This window comes from Pongo pygmaeus, chromosome X (genome assembly GCF_028885625.2).
Source record: "Pongo pygmaeus isolate AG05252 chromosome X, NHGRI_mPonPyg2-v2.0_pri, whole genome shotgun sequence".
In the NCBI taxonomy this organism is placed as follows: domain Eukaryota; kingdom Metazoa; phylum Chordata; class Mammalia; order Primates; family Hominidae; genus Pongo; species Pongo pygmaeus.
In genome coordinates, this window is record NC_072396.2 from 10896078 (window position 1) to 10917344 (window position 21267).

The 21267-nt window shown below is 38.9% G+C and overlaps 1 protein-coding gene across 9 annotated transcripts in view; it reads right to left on the bottom strand.

The window, feature by feature from the left end:
- MID1 (midline 1) overlaps positions 1 to 21267 on the bottom strand; it is a 384641-nt gene that overhangs the window by 12029 nt on the left and 351345 nt on the right. For all 9 annotated transcript variants that reach the window (XM_063660355.1, XM_063660359.1, XM_063660357.1 and 6 more), the window contains 3 exons: positions 17120 to 17247; positions 12202 to 12345; positions 2062 to 2223 (listed from right to left, as the gene is read on the bottom strand). In XM_063660355.1, the coding sequence (XP_063516425.1) occupies positions 2062 to 2223; positions 12202 to 12345; positions 17120 to 17247 (434 nt within the window). The remainder of the gene's footprint in view (positions 1 to 2061; positions 2224 to 12201; positions 12346 to 17119; positions 17248 to 21267) is intronic.

Sequence of the window (21267 nt, forward strand, 5' to 3'; positions counted from 1 at the left end):
GTCTTCCTTCCTTGTAATCCACTCACCACATCATAGTGCAAGAGAGCTTTATTTCATGGAAATTTTCATCCTGCCTGTTTTATTTAAACTCTTCAATCTCTCCACCAATCATTGGTGTACAAAGAAACTCCCTGGTGTGGCCCAGGAGGCTTTCACAATCTGTTCTTGTCTCTAGCTTCCTGGCTCACCTATCCTCCCAACCTAAGACACACTTTAACCACACGGATCAATTTTCTGTTCCATAAATACATTCTCCTTGTCTCTGGGCTTTTGCCCATGCTGTTCCTTCTGCATGGAACACTGTGTCCTCACATCCCCTGCTCCTAACCTACCTTGGAAAGCCTCTCAAGGTTGTGCTGGGGCACCCTGGCTTTGTCAACTTAGAACCTCTCATGGTTATTCCAGTCAGAGATTTCACACATTGAATGTTAATTAGGATCAATGTGCTTTATTCCCCAATAGTCTATGACCTTTTTGAGAGAAGCACACCTTAGGGAGTTGAAGATATTCATAATATCCTTAGCATCTTGCATAGCATCCCAAACACACTTGGTGCTCAAACATATCTTTTGAAGGAACAAATATTTACATGTTCAAATGCAAATCAAATAATGCTGATCTAAGTGTGCATAGGTATTGTGCCATTTGTTGTATGACTGTAAAGAAACATATCATCATGTTATATTCTCTTATCTACTTAGAATTACTTTGAGATGGTCTTTTTGACAACCCATAACAACCCTCAAGTTGTTAAAATATTCCCATTTTAAAACTGAAGGAACACTAAATGCATTGTGGGATCCTGGATTGGGTCCTGGAATAGGAAAAGAACATTAGCGGAAAGCTGGTAAAATCTGAATAAAGTCTGGAGTTTAGTTATGAGTAATGCATCAATGTTAATTTCTTAGTTATGATAACTGTACCAAGGTTACATAAGATGTTAATATTTGGGCAAACTGGGTTAAGGGTGTACAGAACTCTCTGTATTATCTATGGATTTCCTATAAATCTATAGCTATTCCACAATAAAAAGTCTATTTAAAAATATGAAGAAACTAGCCATATAGCTATATGGGTGCCAAGTGGGAAAGCCACAGTCTTCTCATTCTTAATTCAGTGCTCTCTTTACATCCCTTGTTCTTCCTCTAGGATCCAACACATTCCTCTAGGATACAACACAACACTTGTACTGAGAAACAAGGATATAGGTTAAATAAGGGTTCCCCTTGAAAAGCGCTTAATTGTTCCTGTTGACTGCCTGGCAACCTCACAACATGGCGCCATACCAACACACTCCAATTTGCTTTCTCTTGGGAGGTCTTATGTAAATAAACACCATGTTACATAACATAATATTCCTAGATCAAAAGGATGTAAAGAAAGAAGAGAGGATAAAACAAAACACATGTGGACAGAGACAGAGAGAGGGAGATGACAGTATCATGAGACACACATATAGGCCAGATCATTCTCTGTGATGCGCACTGTCCTGTGTATTGGGGATGTTTCCCATCATCCCTGGCCTCTACTCACTACGTGCCAGGAGCATCCACCCCAGATGTGACAACTAAAAACCTCTTCCAGATATTACTAAATGTCCCGGTAGGGTGGGGTGGAGGGGGAGGAAGAAGTGTCCCTGATTGAGAACCACAGACTTTGACTGTTTTCTAGAATAAAAGAAAGAATTTCTGAAGAGTGATTAGTTGGCTATTCTGCTATGAAAAATAACACTATCCACCATTTACAGAGCCCCTACTGTGGGTCAGGTCTTATATATACAACTTCTACTTCTCACAAGAATGCCTCCAGGAATATTTATTTAAAAAATGAGAAGACTCAAGTGCAGAGAGAGTAATGGCCTCACGGCTGTGAAGGAATAGAATCAGTTTTGGAACCTAGAGGTACCTGATGCAAACTCCATTATTCCACACTGGCTTTTTACTTGTTTTGGGGGGCTGTCAATGATACCCAGGACAGAGAAAAGGAAAAGAAAGGGGGACAGAGTCAGCTGAAAGAAGAGCAGATAAGACATGACAGCTCTGTTGAGTTCACAGCACTTACTGTTTGTCTTCAACTTCCCAGGCTCACTGCTGCGGCTGCCCGCCTGGTTGATGGCCTTGACCATGAAGATGTACTTGGTGCCGCTCTGCAGACCGTGCACCGTGTAGTGATTCTGCTTGATGTTGGGTACTATCATCCAGCTATCAGCCGAATTACACAGACCTGCAAAGCCAATCAGACATGGTGCAGTTCTTTGGCACAAGGGGAGCAATGTTTGCGTAATTTTAGGTTGAATAATTTCCATTTATTTGAATAGAGTTGGTAAGTGAAATGCTTTGTCCTGGTAGTCATGTATGAAAAACTGACTTCACTAACGTAGATGTGGCAGATTGCATTTTTGCCTCCAAAATTCTCCCTGCCCTGTATATCCAGGCCCAAATGACTTTGCAGGTGCTCCTTCTAAAGAGGTGCAATATATTTCCCTGTCATGTGGCTTTGAATTTGGTCAAGTGACTTGCTTTGGTCAATAGCATGAGGCTGAAATGACAATGTGCTAGTTGCAAGAGTAGGCATGACAAAACCTTGAGGGTTTCCGTTGACCCTTTGTGTCTGCCACTGCCCTGGAGAAAATATTCCTACGATAGTCTGTTTATCCCAACAGGATGAGACAGGGAACAGCTTTACCATGCAGCCAACACCCAGCCAGTGCAGGAGTGAACCAAGCAGAGATCAGCCAACCCCAACCGACCTCCAACAGGGAAGCTAAGAAATGATCATCAGGATGGTTTGTGATCCTGTATTAGTGTGGCTGTAACTAACTGATGTAGGAGACCTATTCCTAAGAACTCTGGAGCAGCAACACCTCTGAGCAGCTCAGGGTCCGGTGCAGATCTTGGGAAAGCATCCACAGGGATTTTTGACCAGCTGCATCCCTAGGGTGACTGGTTTCAGAGTGGAGTGGAGCTGTTGCTCTGGCTGCATCCTGCAAGATGTGGGTTGGGGAGCAGACCGAGGATTTATGATGCTTGGAAGAATATGTAGGAAAAGGAAGTCCATTTTGTTTTGCAGCTGGTTGATGGCTGAAAATATCTCTTTGGTATCAGGTCCAACTCCCCTCTCTCCTTTTTCCACCCATCAATCTCCACTCCAAATGGAACCTTTTTCCAAACCCCTGGTGACCAGGCTGTCAAGAAGTTTCCTGACTCTGTTGAATTTCCTTCAGTGGTCCCTGGGAGAGGGCTGGGCCCCCTCCACTTCCAGAGGACTCCAAAGCCACCACCCCACTCCTCTTTCAATTGATCTGCAAGTCAAAGGGTTAGTTCCTTTGATCTTGAGGCAACTTATACTTTACCAGATTCTCAAGAAGCAGTTCCTTAATCTTTTTTTGGTCTCACCTCTTTGATAATCTAATAAAACCTTTCTGTAGAAAGAAATTCACAAATGCATATACACCCAAACCACAAATATTTGCATAGAATTTCAAGGTAGTCACAGGCTCCCGAAGCCTGTCTTTGAATCTTACTGAATACTTACTCCATCTTTTGAGTTAAAAATTATTCGTGGTATTGTCACAGTTGAAAAATTCACCTTATATGATTTCCATCTTGGGTGCATAGTATTTTCAAGTACACATCAGTGAATTAAATATATATATATATGTATGTATGTATATATCTAAAGATAGCTAAAGAGATATATATATATACACACACACATACACACACGCGCGCACACACACACACACATATATTTGGTCTTGTGAATTTTCTGTTGCCTCTTTTTTTTTTTTTCCTACCTGCAAACATTTTCGCCAGTGGACTGCCAGATTTGAAAAAGCCAGCTTGAAGCAAGAATGTAATTTAGGACTCATAGAAGGGTTTGAGTGTGTGCGTGTTTATATTTGGAGATTCAGCAGAGCAATAAGAGGCACAATCCATCCCTCCTCCCCAAATTTATTTTCTCTAATTCTTAGCCCTCTGTTTTCCTACCAATTCTCATTTGTATATGATGCAGGAAAACATCCACAAATAGTTTAGTAACATGGGAATCTTCTTACTATATATCCCTTCTGATCTTCCTTCACCTTACCTTTTCCTTGAACATAGCTATAATAAACTCCATACTTCTGGATAATGCCACAGCCAAATATTAGATTTTGATCCAATCAAAGAAGGGTCATTTTGAACTCTGAGTTCTGGGCCCCAAGAGGCCTATAACTCTCTTTAGGTATTTAATATTATTACAATAGTAATAAAACAAAAAATTAGCTTTTCTATTATGTAGGATAGTGTACTCATATTCCTAGATCTTTGTCAATGGCAGTCAGCCACAAATGAGAACAATTAAGGCGTTCAGTAGATTCAAATGAGAATCGTATCAATTTCACTGCTTTTATACTGTTCCTGTTTAATTGAATATGTTACAATAAAATGACTATTGTGGTCAAAGAAAGCAAGTGTAAAAATGTTTCAGTAAACTTTACATCACTGTACAACCCAAAAGCTGGGTTTAATGTGGTGGGGGAACGCTTTCAGCAACATCATAAAGCAGATGTCTGAAATTGCTGAAAACTGTAACTTGGCCTAAAATCCAAAGTCTTAACCCAACAAAGATTTTATGTTTCAGAAACCTTTTCCAAACAAAAAGGGACTCTGACTATCCTGATTATTTTGAAGAGGTCCCTATTTTTTTCCTTGAAAATTAAAAGAACAAAATGTTTATGAAGTAGTAAAATTTCATTGGTTAGCTTTATACTGGGACAATCTACTTTCATGAATACTAACAACTATTACTGTTTAGGTTTACCTTTATGTTATTATTATTGCCAAGATAATAATTGAGAAGTTGATTAAAAATGCCAGGAAAGCAACATTGACAATTTTCTTTTGGGGGCTGGAGTAAGTGGGGTGACTTGGAGTGCACCATTACCGGTGTTGGTCTTACGCCAGCACCACCTAACTTCTTGCATATGGCACTGAGTTTGCTTAAGCAAGACTTCTCTGCCTTGACACCCCACTGTGTTAGGACTCTTGACCAGGTTTTATTCATCTCTTTATGAAACACCCACACAACCATCCTGATTGAAACTTCACTTTTCTCCAAATTCATTTTCAATCATCTTTGAGGGTGTTCCAACATTCAACTCCTCCGACTCAGTTTAAAATAACAATGGAGCTTGGAAAATAATCTGTCCACAATGAAACCTAATTGAGTTTTTTGATTTTATACACTTTTTTCATTCACAATGGGTTAGAAGCATTTCCCTACATAATGTGGCTCATTATAAGATCTTAATTACATCTGGGATTTCAGAGCCTTGTATGGCAACTGTCATCTTGCCACAAAAAAATTATGTGTAAAAATGTCACATGACATGGACAGTCTTAGGAGAGGCTGCACACTGGTTTCTAACATCCTTTGTCACTTCCAACAGACTGGACAGAAGTGAACATTCCTTTCCTTCTCCTCTGTAAAAGTAGTATATGTTTAATAATTTTCATGAATGTTTTCTAAGTGACTACAATAAATTAAAAACAGATAACTACTTAGCCATTAAGGCTTGAAAAAAATGCAGCTTTTGATTTCTGCTAAGAATAAGAATAGGCTGCTGGGGAAAGGACCCAATTTAAGATTTAAAATGAAGCATCAAAAGTAGTTTTAGAAAAAACGTGGCAAACGTTGTAAAATTAAATAAATATCTAGTTATTGATAATTCATTAACATCTATAGTCATAACTCTATTAATAAAAATAAAAAATAAAAATTAATGTCATTACTTTTGCATTTGAATGTATGTATTTCATTAGTGAGGGCCTTTTCGTAAGATTGAAAAAGCTCCATAGATATTATCTAAGTCTCCTTCACTAACGCCAGTTGAAGGCAATTAACTACAATTTATTAGGATGAGTGAAGGAACCACGACCTAGAGACAGTAAAAGATTTTCTAGTGACATAAGGAGCTACAGCCAGGTTTTGAGCATTATATCTTCTCATTTTCAGTAGAGTTTTACCATTAGATCTTGTCACGCAATACAACACCTGCAAAGGATACTTCTCCAAATAATAGGACAGATTATTTAACAACATTCAAAGAAAGCCTTTCACATAATGATTGTGTAAAAAGCTATCATGTAGATAACCCTGGAAAATTGCAAAATCGGTCTTTCTTTTAAAATGCAATTATGGGGCGAGTACAGTCCGTATTTTTGTAGGAATAATAACTTTGAATATCTATGTGCTACCACTGTGGCAAATACAAGACTAAGGTGTTTACTTTTATTATCTCAACCATGTGAAGTTAAAACACTATCCCTTCTTACAGATGAGGAAACGGATTCGGAGGACATTAAATAATTTGCTCAAGACTGCAGAGCTAGTGAGGTCCAAAGTCAAGATTGAAATCCAGGTCTCCCTTGGTCACTACAAATGTGAAAAATATCTAAGAAGAAAATAATTTGAAAATCTTTGCATCTCGGTTAGCTTTTTATCTGAATGAATTCTTTGTCGCAAATTGATCCTGTAGGCATTAGGACTTCACTATTCTGGTTTAATGGGCATCAAGGGAGGAACACATCCTGATACAAACAACCCGGTGAGAGTATCCCAGTTCAGTCAGCACCAGCAGTTTCACTGTTTTTCTTCCATCCTGGGAGAATGGGCCTTTCTGGCATCTATGCATTAAAGGCTGATAATCTTCACTAAGCCATTTGCATTTCTTTTCTTATGGCAACTGGTTTCTGGGAACAAAACATCTCTGGAATCACCCAACATAAAGTTCTGAGTTCATTATACTCGGTAGTTTCGCTCTTGTTGAATTTTTTTATGCATGACCTTTTTGCATCATCTATTCTATTAATGCATCATGTTTGGTATTATTTTCGATGCACATAGCACAGAAATCAAGTTGGTCACAGTTTAGCCAAGTGAGAAACCCTAAGTTTCAGGCAATAAATATCTTCCTTTCATTTTGGGGATGAGGTGAAGCTCTGGTATTGAGTTAGGGCCTTTTGGCCCCAATTCCTTGCTCCTTCCTTGTAATTTTGTAGGTCTTTGCATTCTCACTCTGGGCTCACCCAGGGGACTTCTTTGACAAACCTCATGTTAGCTAATGTGACACAGACAGGGGCTTAAAAAGAATGTGTGTAATTGGGCCTGCCTTTACTCCTTCATCTCTGCAATCAGGGTGAGAGCAGACTTGAGCTGGATTGTAGGAGGATGAGAGAGATGTGCAGCAGTCGGGTTGCCACAGTTATCAGTCTGCCATGTGAGGGAGCCAAGATCAGCAGGGCTTCCTAGTTGACACTCAGTTGACTCCAGATGCATAAGCAATATGAATTCTACTTAGGCCCTGTGGTTGTTGGCTATTCAGCAAAAGCCAACGGATACAGAGCCCGTCAGTCAAGGCCAAGGCTACATGTACTCCCAAAATGCCCATGACGATTTGATTTAAGAAATTTCAGGAGAGGGCTGGGTGCAGTGGCTCATGCCTGTAATCCCAACACTTTGGGAAAGGTGGGTGGATCACTTGAGTCCGGGAGTTGAGACCAGCCTGGCCAACATGGTGAAATCCCATCTCTACTAAAAATACAAAAATTAGCCAGGCGTGGTAGCACATGTTTGTAATCCCAGCTACTCAGGAGGCTGAGGCAGGAGAATAATTTGAACTCCGGGGGTGGAGGTTGTAGTGAGCCGAGATCGTGACACTGCACTCCAGCCTGGGCAGCAGAGCAAGACTGTCTGAAATATCTATATCTATATCGATATCTATATATCTATATATATGAAAGAATAAAAAAAGAAAAAGAAATTTCAGGAGAGACATAACCATCTGAGGAAGACATGCCCTAGGATGGTCCCCAGGATTCCAACTCCCTGGTATTCGTAACTGTGTAATATGCTCTCCTTAGTGTAAACAGGACCTGTCACCTGCTTCTAACCAACAGAATATGGCAAAGGACAAAGGTCTATCACTTTTATTACTCCTGTTTTTATATTACATTATATGATAAAGGTGAAGGCGAAGGGAGTTTACAGATATAATTAAGGTCCCTAATTATTTGATTTGGAGCTCATCAATTAGCAGATTCTTCTGGGGGGGTCTGACCTAATCAAGTGAGTCCTTTAAAGACAGGTTTGGAGGTGACAGATGTGAAGTAGCAGACTCTCTCCCTTGCTGGCCTTGACGAAGCAAGCTACCATGAATTCCACAACCACAATGAAACAAATTTGTCAACAAATGGAGGGAGCTAAGAAGTAGATTCTTCCTTAGTTGAGTCTCCAGATGAATGCAGCCCAGACAACACCTTAATTTCAGACTGTGACACCCTAAGAAGAAGACCCAGCTCAACTATGCCAGAATCCTAACCCATGGAAACTGAAATAATAAGTGGGTATTGTTTTAAACTGCTAAGTTTTTGGAAATTTGTTTCACAGCAATAGAAAACTGGTAGCACTTTTCCTGAATCAGACGAAAATGATTTGAGAGAAATATAGCATTTCTCACATGGGCCAAGAACCACTCTTTTGGTATAAAATAACTCCAAATGTTTTCTTTTTCTGGTTAGACTATTCACTCATCAACAGACGTTGGTTCTATCAGTCCTCTATGTATTTTCAGAGAACCTTCCCTTGGTGTTTTACAATGAATCATCTCTCCATTTTCTACCTGTTCTTCTCAGACCTTCACGTGCTTCTTTTCTCTTACCTTGGAATTTCTGATCATCTTTTGAATTTCATCTTCTTCAAGTTTGATACAATCCCCGGTTCAGTTTATCCCAAATATGCTAGTGATATTAATCACAAAATATTGAGAAAACAATTCCTTAAGTGAAGACAAAATACATTAATTATATTCCCCCCTTTTTGTTGTGTTTTTCCTTCCAGTATAGCAGTGTGTGTGGATCAGTGTGTTATGGTCTCAGTATTTAGCATGTAATCATGTAGATATTATACATTTACCTTGTTTTTAGATTAGGGTTTCTCAACTTCGACATTACTGACATTTTGGGCTAGATAGTTCTCTGTTGTTGGGGGATTTCTTGTGCATTGTGGGAGATTTCCCATCTTTCCTCACTTCTACCCACTAGATGCCAATAGCACCCTCCTCCTAGGTTTTGAGAACCGAAAGTCTCTAGAGACATTGTCAAACGTCCCTTAGGGGGCAAAACTGCCCTTGTTGAGAATCACTGCTTATATGAAGGAGTGACTATTTAGTATGATCACAGATTAACTTGTGTTTCAGGTTTATGGTGAAGCACAATCAAGGTTTAAAATTTTACTAGACTTTAATTCCATGTTAAGTTTATGGTGTATGTAGCCAAGATCAGTGAAATATAATAAGCTCATACAGCTGGAAAAATGCATTTAAAAATCATGTCATCTCTCTGAAGGGCAATTTGGCAATGTCAAGTAAAATTAAATGCAAATAATCTTTTCCTAGAAATTGCACCTCAGGAGATTATACTACAGATATAATTCCCCGTGTGTGGAAGGAGAGATAGTCAAGGATATCTTGAACATCCTTGGGGATATTGGGGCATTGTTTGTAAGGGCCAAAGATTGGAAACAAGCTAAATACACATCTATAGAAGATGCGATAAATAAATTAGAGCATATCTTTAAAATAGGATATGATACTGCCTCAAAAAGGAATGAGGCAGTTCTTTATTTGTGCTGAAATGGAATGATATCTCAGACATAATATTTATTGAAAAAAACAAGGTAAAGCATTGTGTATGATATGCACATATAGAAAAATATTTTAGAGAATTAGTATTTCTTTATGATTTGCAGTAGGGCATATAGAGTCAGGAATGAGGAATGATACCAGAAGAATTCAAAATCCTAGAAGGAGAGCAAAATGTTACTAAACCATTGCTATACGGTCCTTCTCCGACTTGCCCCAAAAAGCACTTCAAGTATCTGAGGACAGTGATGATTTTTTCCCAGGGAAATGGGCCAGATGCAGAGAAGCCTTCCTGGAAATTATCTTTTCCTTTCCATCTCTGATGCTGGTGCCATTTGCAGGTCCTGGCTATTTCTGCCTCAGTGAATTACTATGAAACTTCCCAGCTGATGTCTCTGCTTCTAGTCCTGCCCTGTTCCTCTCCACTCTCCACAGTGCTCCTGAGTCACCTTCTAATTATACCTCTGATTACACTACTGGCATGCATGACTCTCAAGCCCACAGGGTAAAATCCAAACATGGTATGGCCTGGGTAGCCCTCTGCAATCTAGCTCTTGCCTGTGAATTAGGATTAGGTGACTGAGGATTAAGGATTAAGAACATGTGCTTTTTGGAGCTAGGCCAATATAGGTTTGAGCCCTGGTTCTATTTCTCTATCTTCATTTCTCACTGTCTCCCTTTCCTCACTTACCAGCCAGGCTTAATTAGGCAAGACCTCCCAATATGCCCTGCTACGTTACATCTTGATAGTTTTGCTTATGACGACATAGCTGTCCGGTACAGCCTTAACTTGCTAAAATGCACCCGCTTTTTTTGAAGACTTAGTTTAACCACAACTTCCCCCAAGACATTTTTGTCCCACTCACCATTTCTGACCTTTCTGTATTCCCTACTGACTCAGGCAGCTTGCCAGAGCTGTTCTTGACATTTCATGACTTTCTCCACTTTCATTTAAAAATTACACATTCTTGGTAAATGGCAAGATTTTAATAAAAGCTTCCTCCAAGACAGGCCAATTATAGGGTAGAAGGTGAGGGAGTTGAGGAGAGGAAGTTGGAGAAGTTGGGGAGAGTGGATATGAGGAAGGTAGGGGGAGCCATTTGTTGGTATGCGTCACTTATACTTTAGACCCTTAGAACTTGGTGTATTTCTGCATCACTCTTTTAATTAATCCTAAATCAAATTTCTATGTTAAGCATCGTATGACTCAGAATTACTTGTGCTAGGAAAGAACAGTTTGTAGTTAAGAGAGAAAAGGTTTATATAATAAAAGCACATTAAATTGATATGAATTTATTCAAAACATCTCTTTGTTGAAACATGACTGCTATTCTATTCTGTTCTATTTTGACATATTGTATTTTTCTTTGTTAAAGAAGTTTCAAGCTTGCTCCCGTGAAAAGCCATGTCTTCTGGTCCATTGCCATTTGCCCAGTTCAATTTAAATAACTCTGTGGGTTGGAGGACTGCTTCCTCTATTATCATCTCTGTGGCCTGCTACTACTGCTATTTGAAATCACCAAGTTATCTCTGATGCCAGATATCAAATAGGCCTCAGTGAGAGGGGGCACCTCTAATGTTTCAGGTAAGGTTGGAAATTCTTCCCAAGTGGGGCCAGTTACTAACATTTTAAGTGATGGGCCCAGCTCTCCTCTGAATGGGACCAGATATTTAACATTCTTTGGCTATTTATTTTATTAAATCCTTTCTTTTAAAATATGTGAAGTAACACTCAGGAAAGTACATAAAACTAAATGTATGATAAAATGACTAAAGCATGTAACTTTCACCTAGAAATTGCCATTAACCCCAAGAGCCCCCGTGTATTTCTTTCCAGTGGTGCCATTTTCCCTATAATCCTGGAGGCAGCCATCATCCTGACTTTTTATTTTTATTTTTTTGAGACAGCATTCTCACTCTGTTGCCCCGGCTGGAGTGCTGTAGTGTGATCTCTGCCCACTGCAACCTCTGCTTCTTGGGCTCAAGCCATCCTCCTGCCTCAGCCTCCTGAGTAGTTGGGACTACAGGTGTGTGTCACCACACCCCGCTAATTTTTGTACTTTTTTTGTATTTTTTGTAGAGATGGGGTTTCACCAGGTTGCCCAGGGTTTATAGTTTTAACACCTATGAATGTTTCTTTAAGCAAAATAGTTTATTTTGATCTTTAAGTTATGAACCTCTATGTGGATTAAGACTATATATATATTATATATCTTTGTTTCTCTCTCTATATATATATATTTGTTTCTCTCTCTCTACATATATTTTTTTCTGGCTTCTTTCCCTTAACATCCATGTGGTTTGCTAAAGGTCATTAATTTTCATCAATATTTAGCCAGCCGTTTTTACTAGTGTAGTACAAGTGAGTGCTATCACTTTCTTGTTCAAGAAAGACAAGTCAATAAATATTGTGTGTTCTTTCCTTCCTTGTCTTCCTTTGATGTTTAAATTCAGGAATGCAATCAATCTGAAGAAAGCCACCAAAGAGAGAAATAAATAGGCCATGAGATACTCACTAACGACGTTGGCTTGTCCGGTGAATATGGTGTACTGGAGCTCGTAGGAGACCACACTGAACTCATCATCGGAGGTCCAATGCACAGTGATGGTGTCATACGAAGCTGTGCAGAGCTCTTCTCTAATTGTGGGAGGGTTGGGAGCTGTGGGGGTCAAGAATGCTTATCAGTGAAAAAGCACACACAACTGGGATACCATTTCGGAGGAGATGTTTGACAGTTAAGCAGGTCTTTCTCAATAGGTCCATCAGGACTACTATTCCTAGAGATGGTGACCCCAATCTAAAGAATATTTGATTGGCTGGTTATTGCTTTTGTTTTTAATAAGGAGTGTGACTAGAGTCAGCCAGTATGGACTTTCTGTGTTTATCATGAGATCATGAGAATATGTTTGGGAGGTTAAACAAATAATACTTTCTTGTGCATGAAGGAAAACTTGTCAAATAAAAAGTAAACAAGATAAAGTTTCATAGTTGCATTCACTTTGGGAGGCTGGCTAACTTTTTCAGTAAAGGCCTTGATGGTAAATGTTTCCAGCTTTGTGGGCCATACAGTCTCTGTTGCAACTAGTCAACTCTGCCATTGTAGCATGAAAACAGTCACAACTTATACATGTGGGCATGGCCAGGTTCCAATAAAACTTTATTTACAAATATAGGTGGAAGGTCAGATTTGGGCTGTAACCCAAAGTTCACCAACCCCTGACCTATTAATACGTGGTGCCAGATACTTATATATTTAGGCACCCAATTGAAAAAATACTTGTTTGTTATCCTACAAAAAATCAGCCACATAATTGTTTGAATTTTTCTTTCATTAGATGTTTCGATGACTTACATAAAAAAAAAAAAAGAACTTACTGTCCAGCCCTATTTTCTTCTCATTTCTCAACTCATGCGATATTTCAAATTCAGAAGACCATGATTAATAGTCAATCATACCTAAAAGGTACATTTTCCTTCCCCAAGGAAAAAACTTTTTTTTGGCATTTGGTTAATTTATCATTGTAGAAGGCTGCTGTTTTATTTCTTTAACACATTCTGGAGCAGAGAAGTCTAAGTCCTACCAAAATAATGAGTTTAAAATGACTTCTACTGAATTGATTTCAGTAACTGGTTTTATGAGAAGAGTATGTGAGCAAGGAAAATATGAGAAAATGAGTGCTTTGCATTGTAAATAATATTTTAGAGGGAGGGGTTGGCAAACTGTGACTGTGGGCCAAGTGTGGCCCACTGCCTGTTTTTGTAAATACAGTTTTATTGGAACAAAGTCAGATTCATTCATTTATGTATTGTCTATGGCTGCTTTGGAGCAACAGCAAAGTTGAGTAGTTGTGGCCATATGGACTGCAAAGCCTAAAGTGTCTACTCTCTGGTGGTTTGCAGTCAAAGTTTGCTGACCTCTGGTTTAGAGAATTGATCCAGGGCCTTTACTTCCACTCTTCTATCCACTAGAATCTAACTTCAAAAGGAGAAACATACCTGCACTCTACAAACTAGGAGCAACCTTTGATTATACTATTTCAGAGTTCTTTCCTGCTCTAAATTATGATTAGAATTGATAAGTCCTAAGCAAACCCAAAGAGAAAGAAAATGTAAATTTAAACTCTGCGTTAGTAGTCTTCACTTTGCTTTTGAATATACCTCTAGGACAAGTATCATAGAAGCAAGTCTACGGTATTAAGTCAATTAGCTTAGCTTTATCTATTGGTTCTGAATTCCAGAAACATTACTGAGCACCTCCAACGTGACAGGCATGGCATTAAACTGTGCATTAAGACAGAAGGGTTCTACATAACCTTTAAAGCATTCTTTCTTGAACATGTATTTGTACATCTGTCTCCTGAAGTATTCACATGTGAGATTTAGTGTCATGTGGTATGACTTGGATGTGCATGAATCAGTGACACCAATCAGGATATGCACTCCACGGAGGAGGTCCAGCTGCATCGTAAAATGTGCTCATTATTGTCTGTGTGGTCCCTGTTGGTGTGGGATCACTCCTGCATGGACCAGTGAAGAAATACTTACTCTCTCACAATTTAAACAGTTCACTGAATTATTTCTCCATCAACCATTGTAGAAACATTTTGTTCTTTCTGTATTGCAATATACGATTAAATAGAAAGAAAACGTACGTTCAAAATAGGCAAGTAGCTGGGAGACACATGGTAGTAGCCATAATCAGGAAGCAAATGTCACCTCTATGGGTTATTAACTTGACATACCACTTAGAGGCATGTCATAGGAAAAAAAAAATCTTGTTTTTACAATGAGACAGGCTAACCTTATTTTGACTATAAACCCAACGAGTTTGTCCTGAGAAGTCAATACTGAATTTAGTGTAAATGAGAACAGCAGCATGCTGCCAATTTCAATAGTCATGGAATCAGTACCAGAAGTGTTATTTTCTTGTCTCTGTCACAAACACCACCCAAGGAATGGTGGGCTAATACTCCACAAACACTTCATTTCCTGCTTACAAATGTCATAAACTATTTGGACTTGGCAGTATCAGCCAAGCATCATATGTTATGGTCAGGATCGATGTTATGTCTAGAAATGGACTGAATTTGTATTTGGGGTTGACAGCTCAGAAGACATAATAGCAGGTACCCCATATGGCCTTTAGTTTGAAATAAACAGCCATCGGGATGAAATATGGTGTACGTTACAATTCAGTCTAAACTACTTTCACAATTTCCCCTTTAATCAATACTTTTGCATTCCTATAGAGATTAAAATGGGCATATGTTGTTGAAATACTACGAAATAATTATTGGGAAATGGCAAGGGCACATTCTTGTCAATAAGACTGATTCTGGGCAGAATGGCCATGTGCCTAGGCAAATACTTAATTTTCCAGTCTTTTCTGTCCTTGGACATGACCTTGTGACACAGATACAGCCCACCAGACATAAGTGGAAATTTGCTAGGTGGGTTTTCTGATCAAGCTTTTCGTTTTTCTGATAAACAAACTTTGCTGGCAGAGCATTTTGTCCATCGTTTCCCCTCCACCCCTTTCTTTTTGCCTAGAGCTTGAGCACAACACTTGGAGGTGGAGTAGTCATGTTTTGATCATGTGGCAAAAAGGCAACACAAAGAAGGCGGCAGAGGAGGAAAAAAGAAAGAGCCTGGGGTCTGAGGTCATCACTGAACCACTGCCCAGCCCTGGAACACAGGCTTCTCTTCTGTGACTGTAATACAAACACTCCTTGATGGTTTAATTCACTGCTAGTTGGATTTTTTGTTGCTTGCAACTAAACTCATTCGCAAATGATATAAGAAAAAGGAGATTTTTAACAGGATGCCATTGTGAAAAACAGCTTAGCTAGAGAAAGTCTAGACCTGCACTGTTCAATACAATAGCCACGAGCTACATGTGGTGGTTTAAATTTCAATTAAATTTAGTTGAAGTTAAATAAAAGTAAAAATTCACTAGCCACATTTCGAGTTTTCAATAGCCCCATGTGGGATGCAGCTAACACTGGATAGTACAGATATAGAACATATCTATCATCATAGAAAGTTTTATTGGATAGTGTCAGTTTAAATAAATCTCAGAGTTAAAAGCTTAAATAGGAGGGCATTATGTACACAAATATTTGAAACCAAGTTTAGTTCCATACGGTAAATGCTTTTTTAGTCAATTTCTTTCTTCCTTAATAGGAGTGGTATGTTTGAAAGAGAGAGTTACATAAGATAAGAAATTTGTGGAATGCCTGCCTGCCTTGCTTGACAATGCAGAAAGGCTAAAAACAGCACATTGGGTCCTCGCAAAGAAAAAATGCTCATCTTCTGGGTACAATGCTCCCTGAATATAGAACTCCTGGCCTTCTATCCACAGACTGTAAAAACAAACATCACACAGTGTTCCCTTTCTCCTGCTCCACCTTGTTCAATCGCTTTCTCACAAACATATACACACAGAATTGGAACTGCGAAGCTCATGTCACGCTACGTTAGAGACGTGGTCTCCTGAAGGCTGTATGTCTTAAGTGCAGCGCACATCTGGCTTCACTGTGTACACTGTGCTTTCCTGAAGTCACAGGCACTGGTGGCTTTGGCTAACACAAATAAGGTTGTCTAAACAGTCCAAGTTCTACCAGTGAATGTTCTCAGTTCCTGCTTTAGAAGTTGACAGCAAAGAAAAGTTTAGAAGCATGCTTAGGAATAGGAGTGGCCTGAGGTTTTTGTTGTTTTGTTGTTGTTGTTGTTTTTTAAGCTCAACCAAGGGAGAAACAAAACAAAACAAAACACCAACCAGGAAGCACACTGAAACACAGCACTAGGAATTCCAATGTAAATTTGTGACCTTTGCCATGGTGACATTTGCCAAGATAAAATTCAGTCTTTTACTAGAAAGAGCAGAAGTTTTTGGAGTTTGTACAGGTCTCGGCCAAATTCTAATTCTGTCATTCCCTAGTTATCTGATTTCCGGCAAGACGGCTGATCTCTGTCATTTGCAAAATGGGGATTATAATGCTTTACCTCAACTTGTGTTGTGCAAATTAAAACAAGATCACAAATACAAGGAGATGAAGCAGTACAGACAACCAATCAGTTAGCTGCCAATTTTTTCTCTGCTAATGTATTGTGAGTCACTTACTACTGTGATATGAAAAATACCAAAGAGAGATATTATTTTTAGCACCCACACCTTGAGAGTGAGGGAAACAGTGGTAAGTATGCTTTCAATGATTGAGATTCTCCTTTTTCTCCTGTCCCCAGTTTAGTAATGGGCTGTGTTGTTTTGATGAAAAACAAAGGGCAATGCACACAAATTGTTTATGGAAATATTAGTGCCATTCCTAGGTCAAAAGCCCATTCCTCTGGTTATTGGGGAATAACTGATCTGGTGGCAAAGTGTTTATATCACTAAGTGTGCACAATATTAAAGAGAACATAAAAGACAATACCTGTAAGGTAATCCAGACATTCTAGCAATTTCTTCTCTCGGGAAAAATCTAAGGCAAAGGTGTCAAATGTGTCATTGAGGTTGATTTCAGGAATTAGAACCTGGGAGGATGCAGTTGCCATGGAGACTCTGTAATGCAAACAAAACAATGTTTCAGAAATGTCAAGATGACTTTCAACATCACTGCATAGAAATGAAAAAAAAAGGAAAAGAAATATCTCTTAAAAAGTGCTTTTTTACACATGAGTTTTAAGAGGCATCTCAAAATGTCACAACACAGTAACATAAATCAAATGAATGCAAGCTTTAAAAAAAGTGAAGGAATTGGAGAAAACAACAAAATGGCTTGCCCTCTTCCTTTTTACTATCGGGAAAAAAAATTCCCTGTGAAAGCAAAAGAATATTCATATTTCATGTTGCTGTGTATTTAACAGTCTGGCCCGGTCACATCTAACCCCAGCAAGAAGCGCGTAGCTCCAGGCATTTCTTCACACATCTGTCTGGGAAACCGTTTGTTCCTTTCAGACACAACCCTGCTCCACTTCAAAGGAGAGTCTCCAAAATTTCAAACTGCATAAAAGGCAAAGTGAATATTAAAAAAGAATGTTTCCAGATATTGGATTAGTTTAATCAATTACTAGCCTCTCTCTAAAATAAACATTAAAAAGGGAGTTTTTTGTCTGGCTCATTTTCTTTCTCTTTGTATTCATTTTCTTGCACCACATTCCCAGCAGATGCTGTGGAAAATATTCATGAGCTTTCTCACAAATTCCCCCAGTGGATGCACTATTTCTCTTCTTCATTTAGGTTTTCTGGTTAGAGTTCTCATGTATAAACTAAAAAGCAAGGCACTAGTGTGTCTCAATCTCCTTCTATGTACTCTCAGGTTCATTTGGAAGGTTCAGTTATTAATAATGAACACTTTGATTCAAAAATGCAAGTGATTCTCTTAAAAACAAGAGAATTGTGGCATGAAGCATACCATTTCTGAGCATATCAAATGATGCTGGACTAGAAATCTTGTTGAGTTTGGTATTTTGTTAAGTTCCATAAACAACACTCTTAAGAGCTATTATATGCGGAGTATTGCGTAGGATGCTGGGAATTTTTGAGGAAAGAAACAACCTTGAAACAATTTAGCACTAAATCTAGTTACTTATTTTCTAATTAAGAAAACTGATGCTCATTTACACAAGGCCACAAAGCTAGCTGGCGGCAGCAAGGAGGAGAATTTCAGATCTGTACTCTTCTATTTCGTCTAGAAAAATTTCAGGCCAGTTACTCCAAGGGTTATATGTCCTTTTGAGTCTCTTAATGGCTCTTAAAGCTTTGGATTTACAAATGTAATATATATTGGCTCTAAAAATTACATCTGTGGGTATATCTATACAATGGGATATTATTCAGCCATAAAAAGGGATGAAACACTGACACATGCTACGATGTGGATAAAGCCTAAAAACATTATGCTCTGTGAAAGAAGCTATCAAAAAGGCCACATATTGTATGATCCATTTGTATGAAATGTCCAAAAAAGGCAAAAATTCATAAAGACAGGGAGTAGATTCATGGTTGCTAGGGGCTAAGAGGGGAGGGGAGATGGGGAGTAACTGCTTAATGAGTATAAGGCTTACTTTTGGTATGATGGAAGTGTTTTGGAACTTGATAGAGGTGGTAGCTACACAACAATGTGAATGTTCTAAATGCCACTGAATCGTGCATTTAGAAGCAGAGTCTCACTATGTTGCCCAGGTTGGTCTTGAACTCCTGGGCCCAAGCGATCACCGTTTGGGAGGCCTTGGCCTCCCAAAGTGCTGGGAATACAGGTATGAGCCACCACACCCAGCCTTAAAATGGTTAATTTTATGTTGTGTAAATTTCACCCATCTAAAAAAGAATATACCTGTAAAATGCTCAAAATTCATAGAAATACAGTTTCTATAGTTGCATCTCTGGCAGATTTTCAGTGTTGTACAGGAGGGAAGGAGAGAGGCTAATCAACAATGTCATAAATGTAATGATACTGGGATTGAAAGATGCAAGTGAAGAGGTATAAGCTCTGGAAACGAGTTTCAAGTGTTTGAATGAGGGTAGAGAATCTAACTGTATCTCCTGACCCTTTCACCAAGAAGTAGTAAATAGCAGAGTTGAGTGCTTTTGTTGACTAAATATTGCACCCTGGGGAATTGGGCTAATTATTGTTACCAACAGCTGCTAATTTGGACTGATGGATACGGAGATGGTTGCTAGGCATTTTTGACTGATGGTCAAGTTATACTTTAAAAATGCTTTCCTTATGACCCATGAACACAAAAAGTCCTTAAACTTCATACAGGTCCTAGGATTATTCTCAACAAATATTTATGAAGCCCTTAAACTATGCTACACACCAAAGAGCCCAGAATATATGCATCGATGCAGAAAAGTTAAAAGAAATGCTAAGGTGCCATTTGAACTCTTAAAAGATACTGCAAAGTGAAACGCCAATTAATTCTCTGTCATAATGTCTGGCAGGGAGAACTGTTCTGAGCTACTGGGAAACAAGCACCAAACTTGCAATTGCATTTCCCTGGCTTTAGCAGTTTCCCTGCCCACTGGCAGAAACCTCTTTATTCAGGCTCATCCAAAATAGATTTTGTTCCCAAGTTTCTCCTGGTTCCATGGTCTACAAACAATTAAATAAAACATTTAAAATTGAGTGACGCTGTTAATAATGTCTACCATCTTGATGGTAGGAACTTTGTTACATGGGTACCAAAAGGATCAAAGTTCCTAGCCTGGGAGGCAAAGGCTGACAGCAAGAATCAGTGGAGATTACTGCAGCTTTTAACACCTACACATTTGTTTTTTGATGGAAGGAAAGATACTTATGTTTGGCTACAACTTCAAATTCCTAATTGGAGTGACAGGCAAGGGGAAATCTGCCAAATTCAACATTTTAGGCCATGTTTTTATTTCCCAAATCCTTACTGCCCATCTTCTGGCCTTTTGGATAAGTTGCCAAAATCCACTAGGGCTGTTAGCGCTATGCCACTTTCTCAACTTCTTGCTTTACGGCCATGTCTGGGACACATGGGGCCAGTTTTCCAGAAGGTGGACGTGTCTAGAGCTATGCTGCTCACAAGGCTTCTGCCAAACAATGTGCATCACCAAAGTAAAACCCAGTGAGGCCTCACAGTAACAAGATAGGTTTACTTTGGTCAGCCCAGGAATTCCCAAACACATTTGGCCTTGAAAACGTGCAGTTATCTTAATGCCTATGAACACTCTGCAGACACACTTCCAAAACCACTTATCAGATATGCTGTAATTCTTTGAACCAAGCAACATCTTTTCAGAATTGACAACTGGAGTTCTTGGCTTTGTATTCTGGAAAAGATCCTTGAACTGCCTATTGTAGTGAGGAACAGAAGGATCACCTTGAGGAGTCTGAGAACCTCCTAGGTGCTTTGAACAATAGGTACTATTCAGAGGGAATTTTCTTTTTATCACCTTCTTGATACAGATAAGTTACTGCTACAAGGGATTTTAATTCCAGATTCTTCATAAGCAGATCAACTTTTTTATGCTTGGACTTAGTGAATAGCTTTGCTTATTTAACATAATGCTATAAAGGTGCATATACAATCACACCAAAGACCTATCTACTAGTGTGGCTTGAGAATATAGTACATTATACATTTGCATTCATCTAGTGAGTGGGAAGGAAGAGAACTAGTATTTGTTGCATGCTCATCTTGTGACAGAAACTAGGCTAATGTTTTTACTACATTATTGCATTTTATCCCCACAATAACCATCTTAGGTAGGAATAATTGGTCCCGTTTTACAGATTTATGGATCCATTCATTCATTCACTCATTCATTCATGTCAGGCAGCTTGCAATGTGCTGGGGCTATAATGGTAAAAACAAGGTGGCTAGGGTACCTGCCTACTTGGAGTATATGAGCAAAATTAGCCAATGTTAATGAGCAGCCTTGATGCTATCTATAATTACTAAGCAATTAGCACAGAGCCAAACAATCGGTTCCAAAGCAAAAGCATCTCCTACAATGTAAAGCTTGAGGCTCTCTCCCCTTCTGGAATTGTTTGATGTTTCTGAAATGAAAAAAAAAATTTACAGTTTTGATTCAGCTTGTAGGAGGACA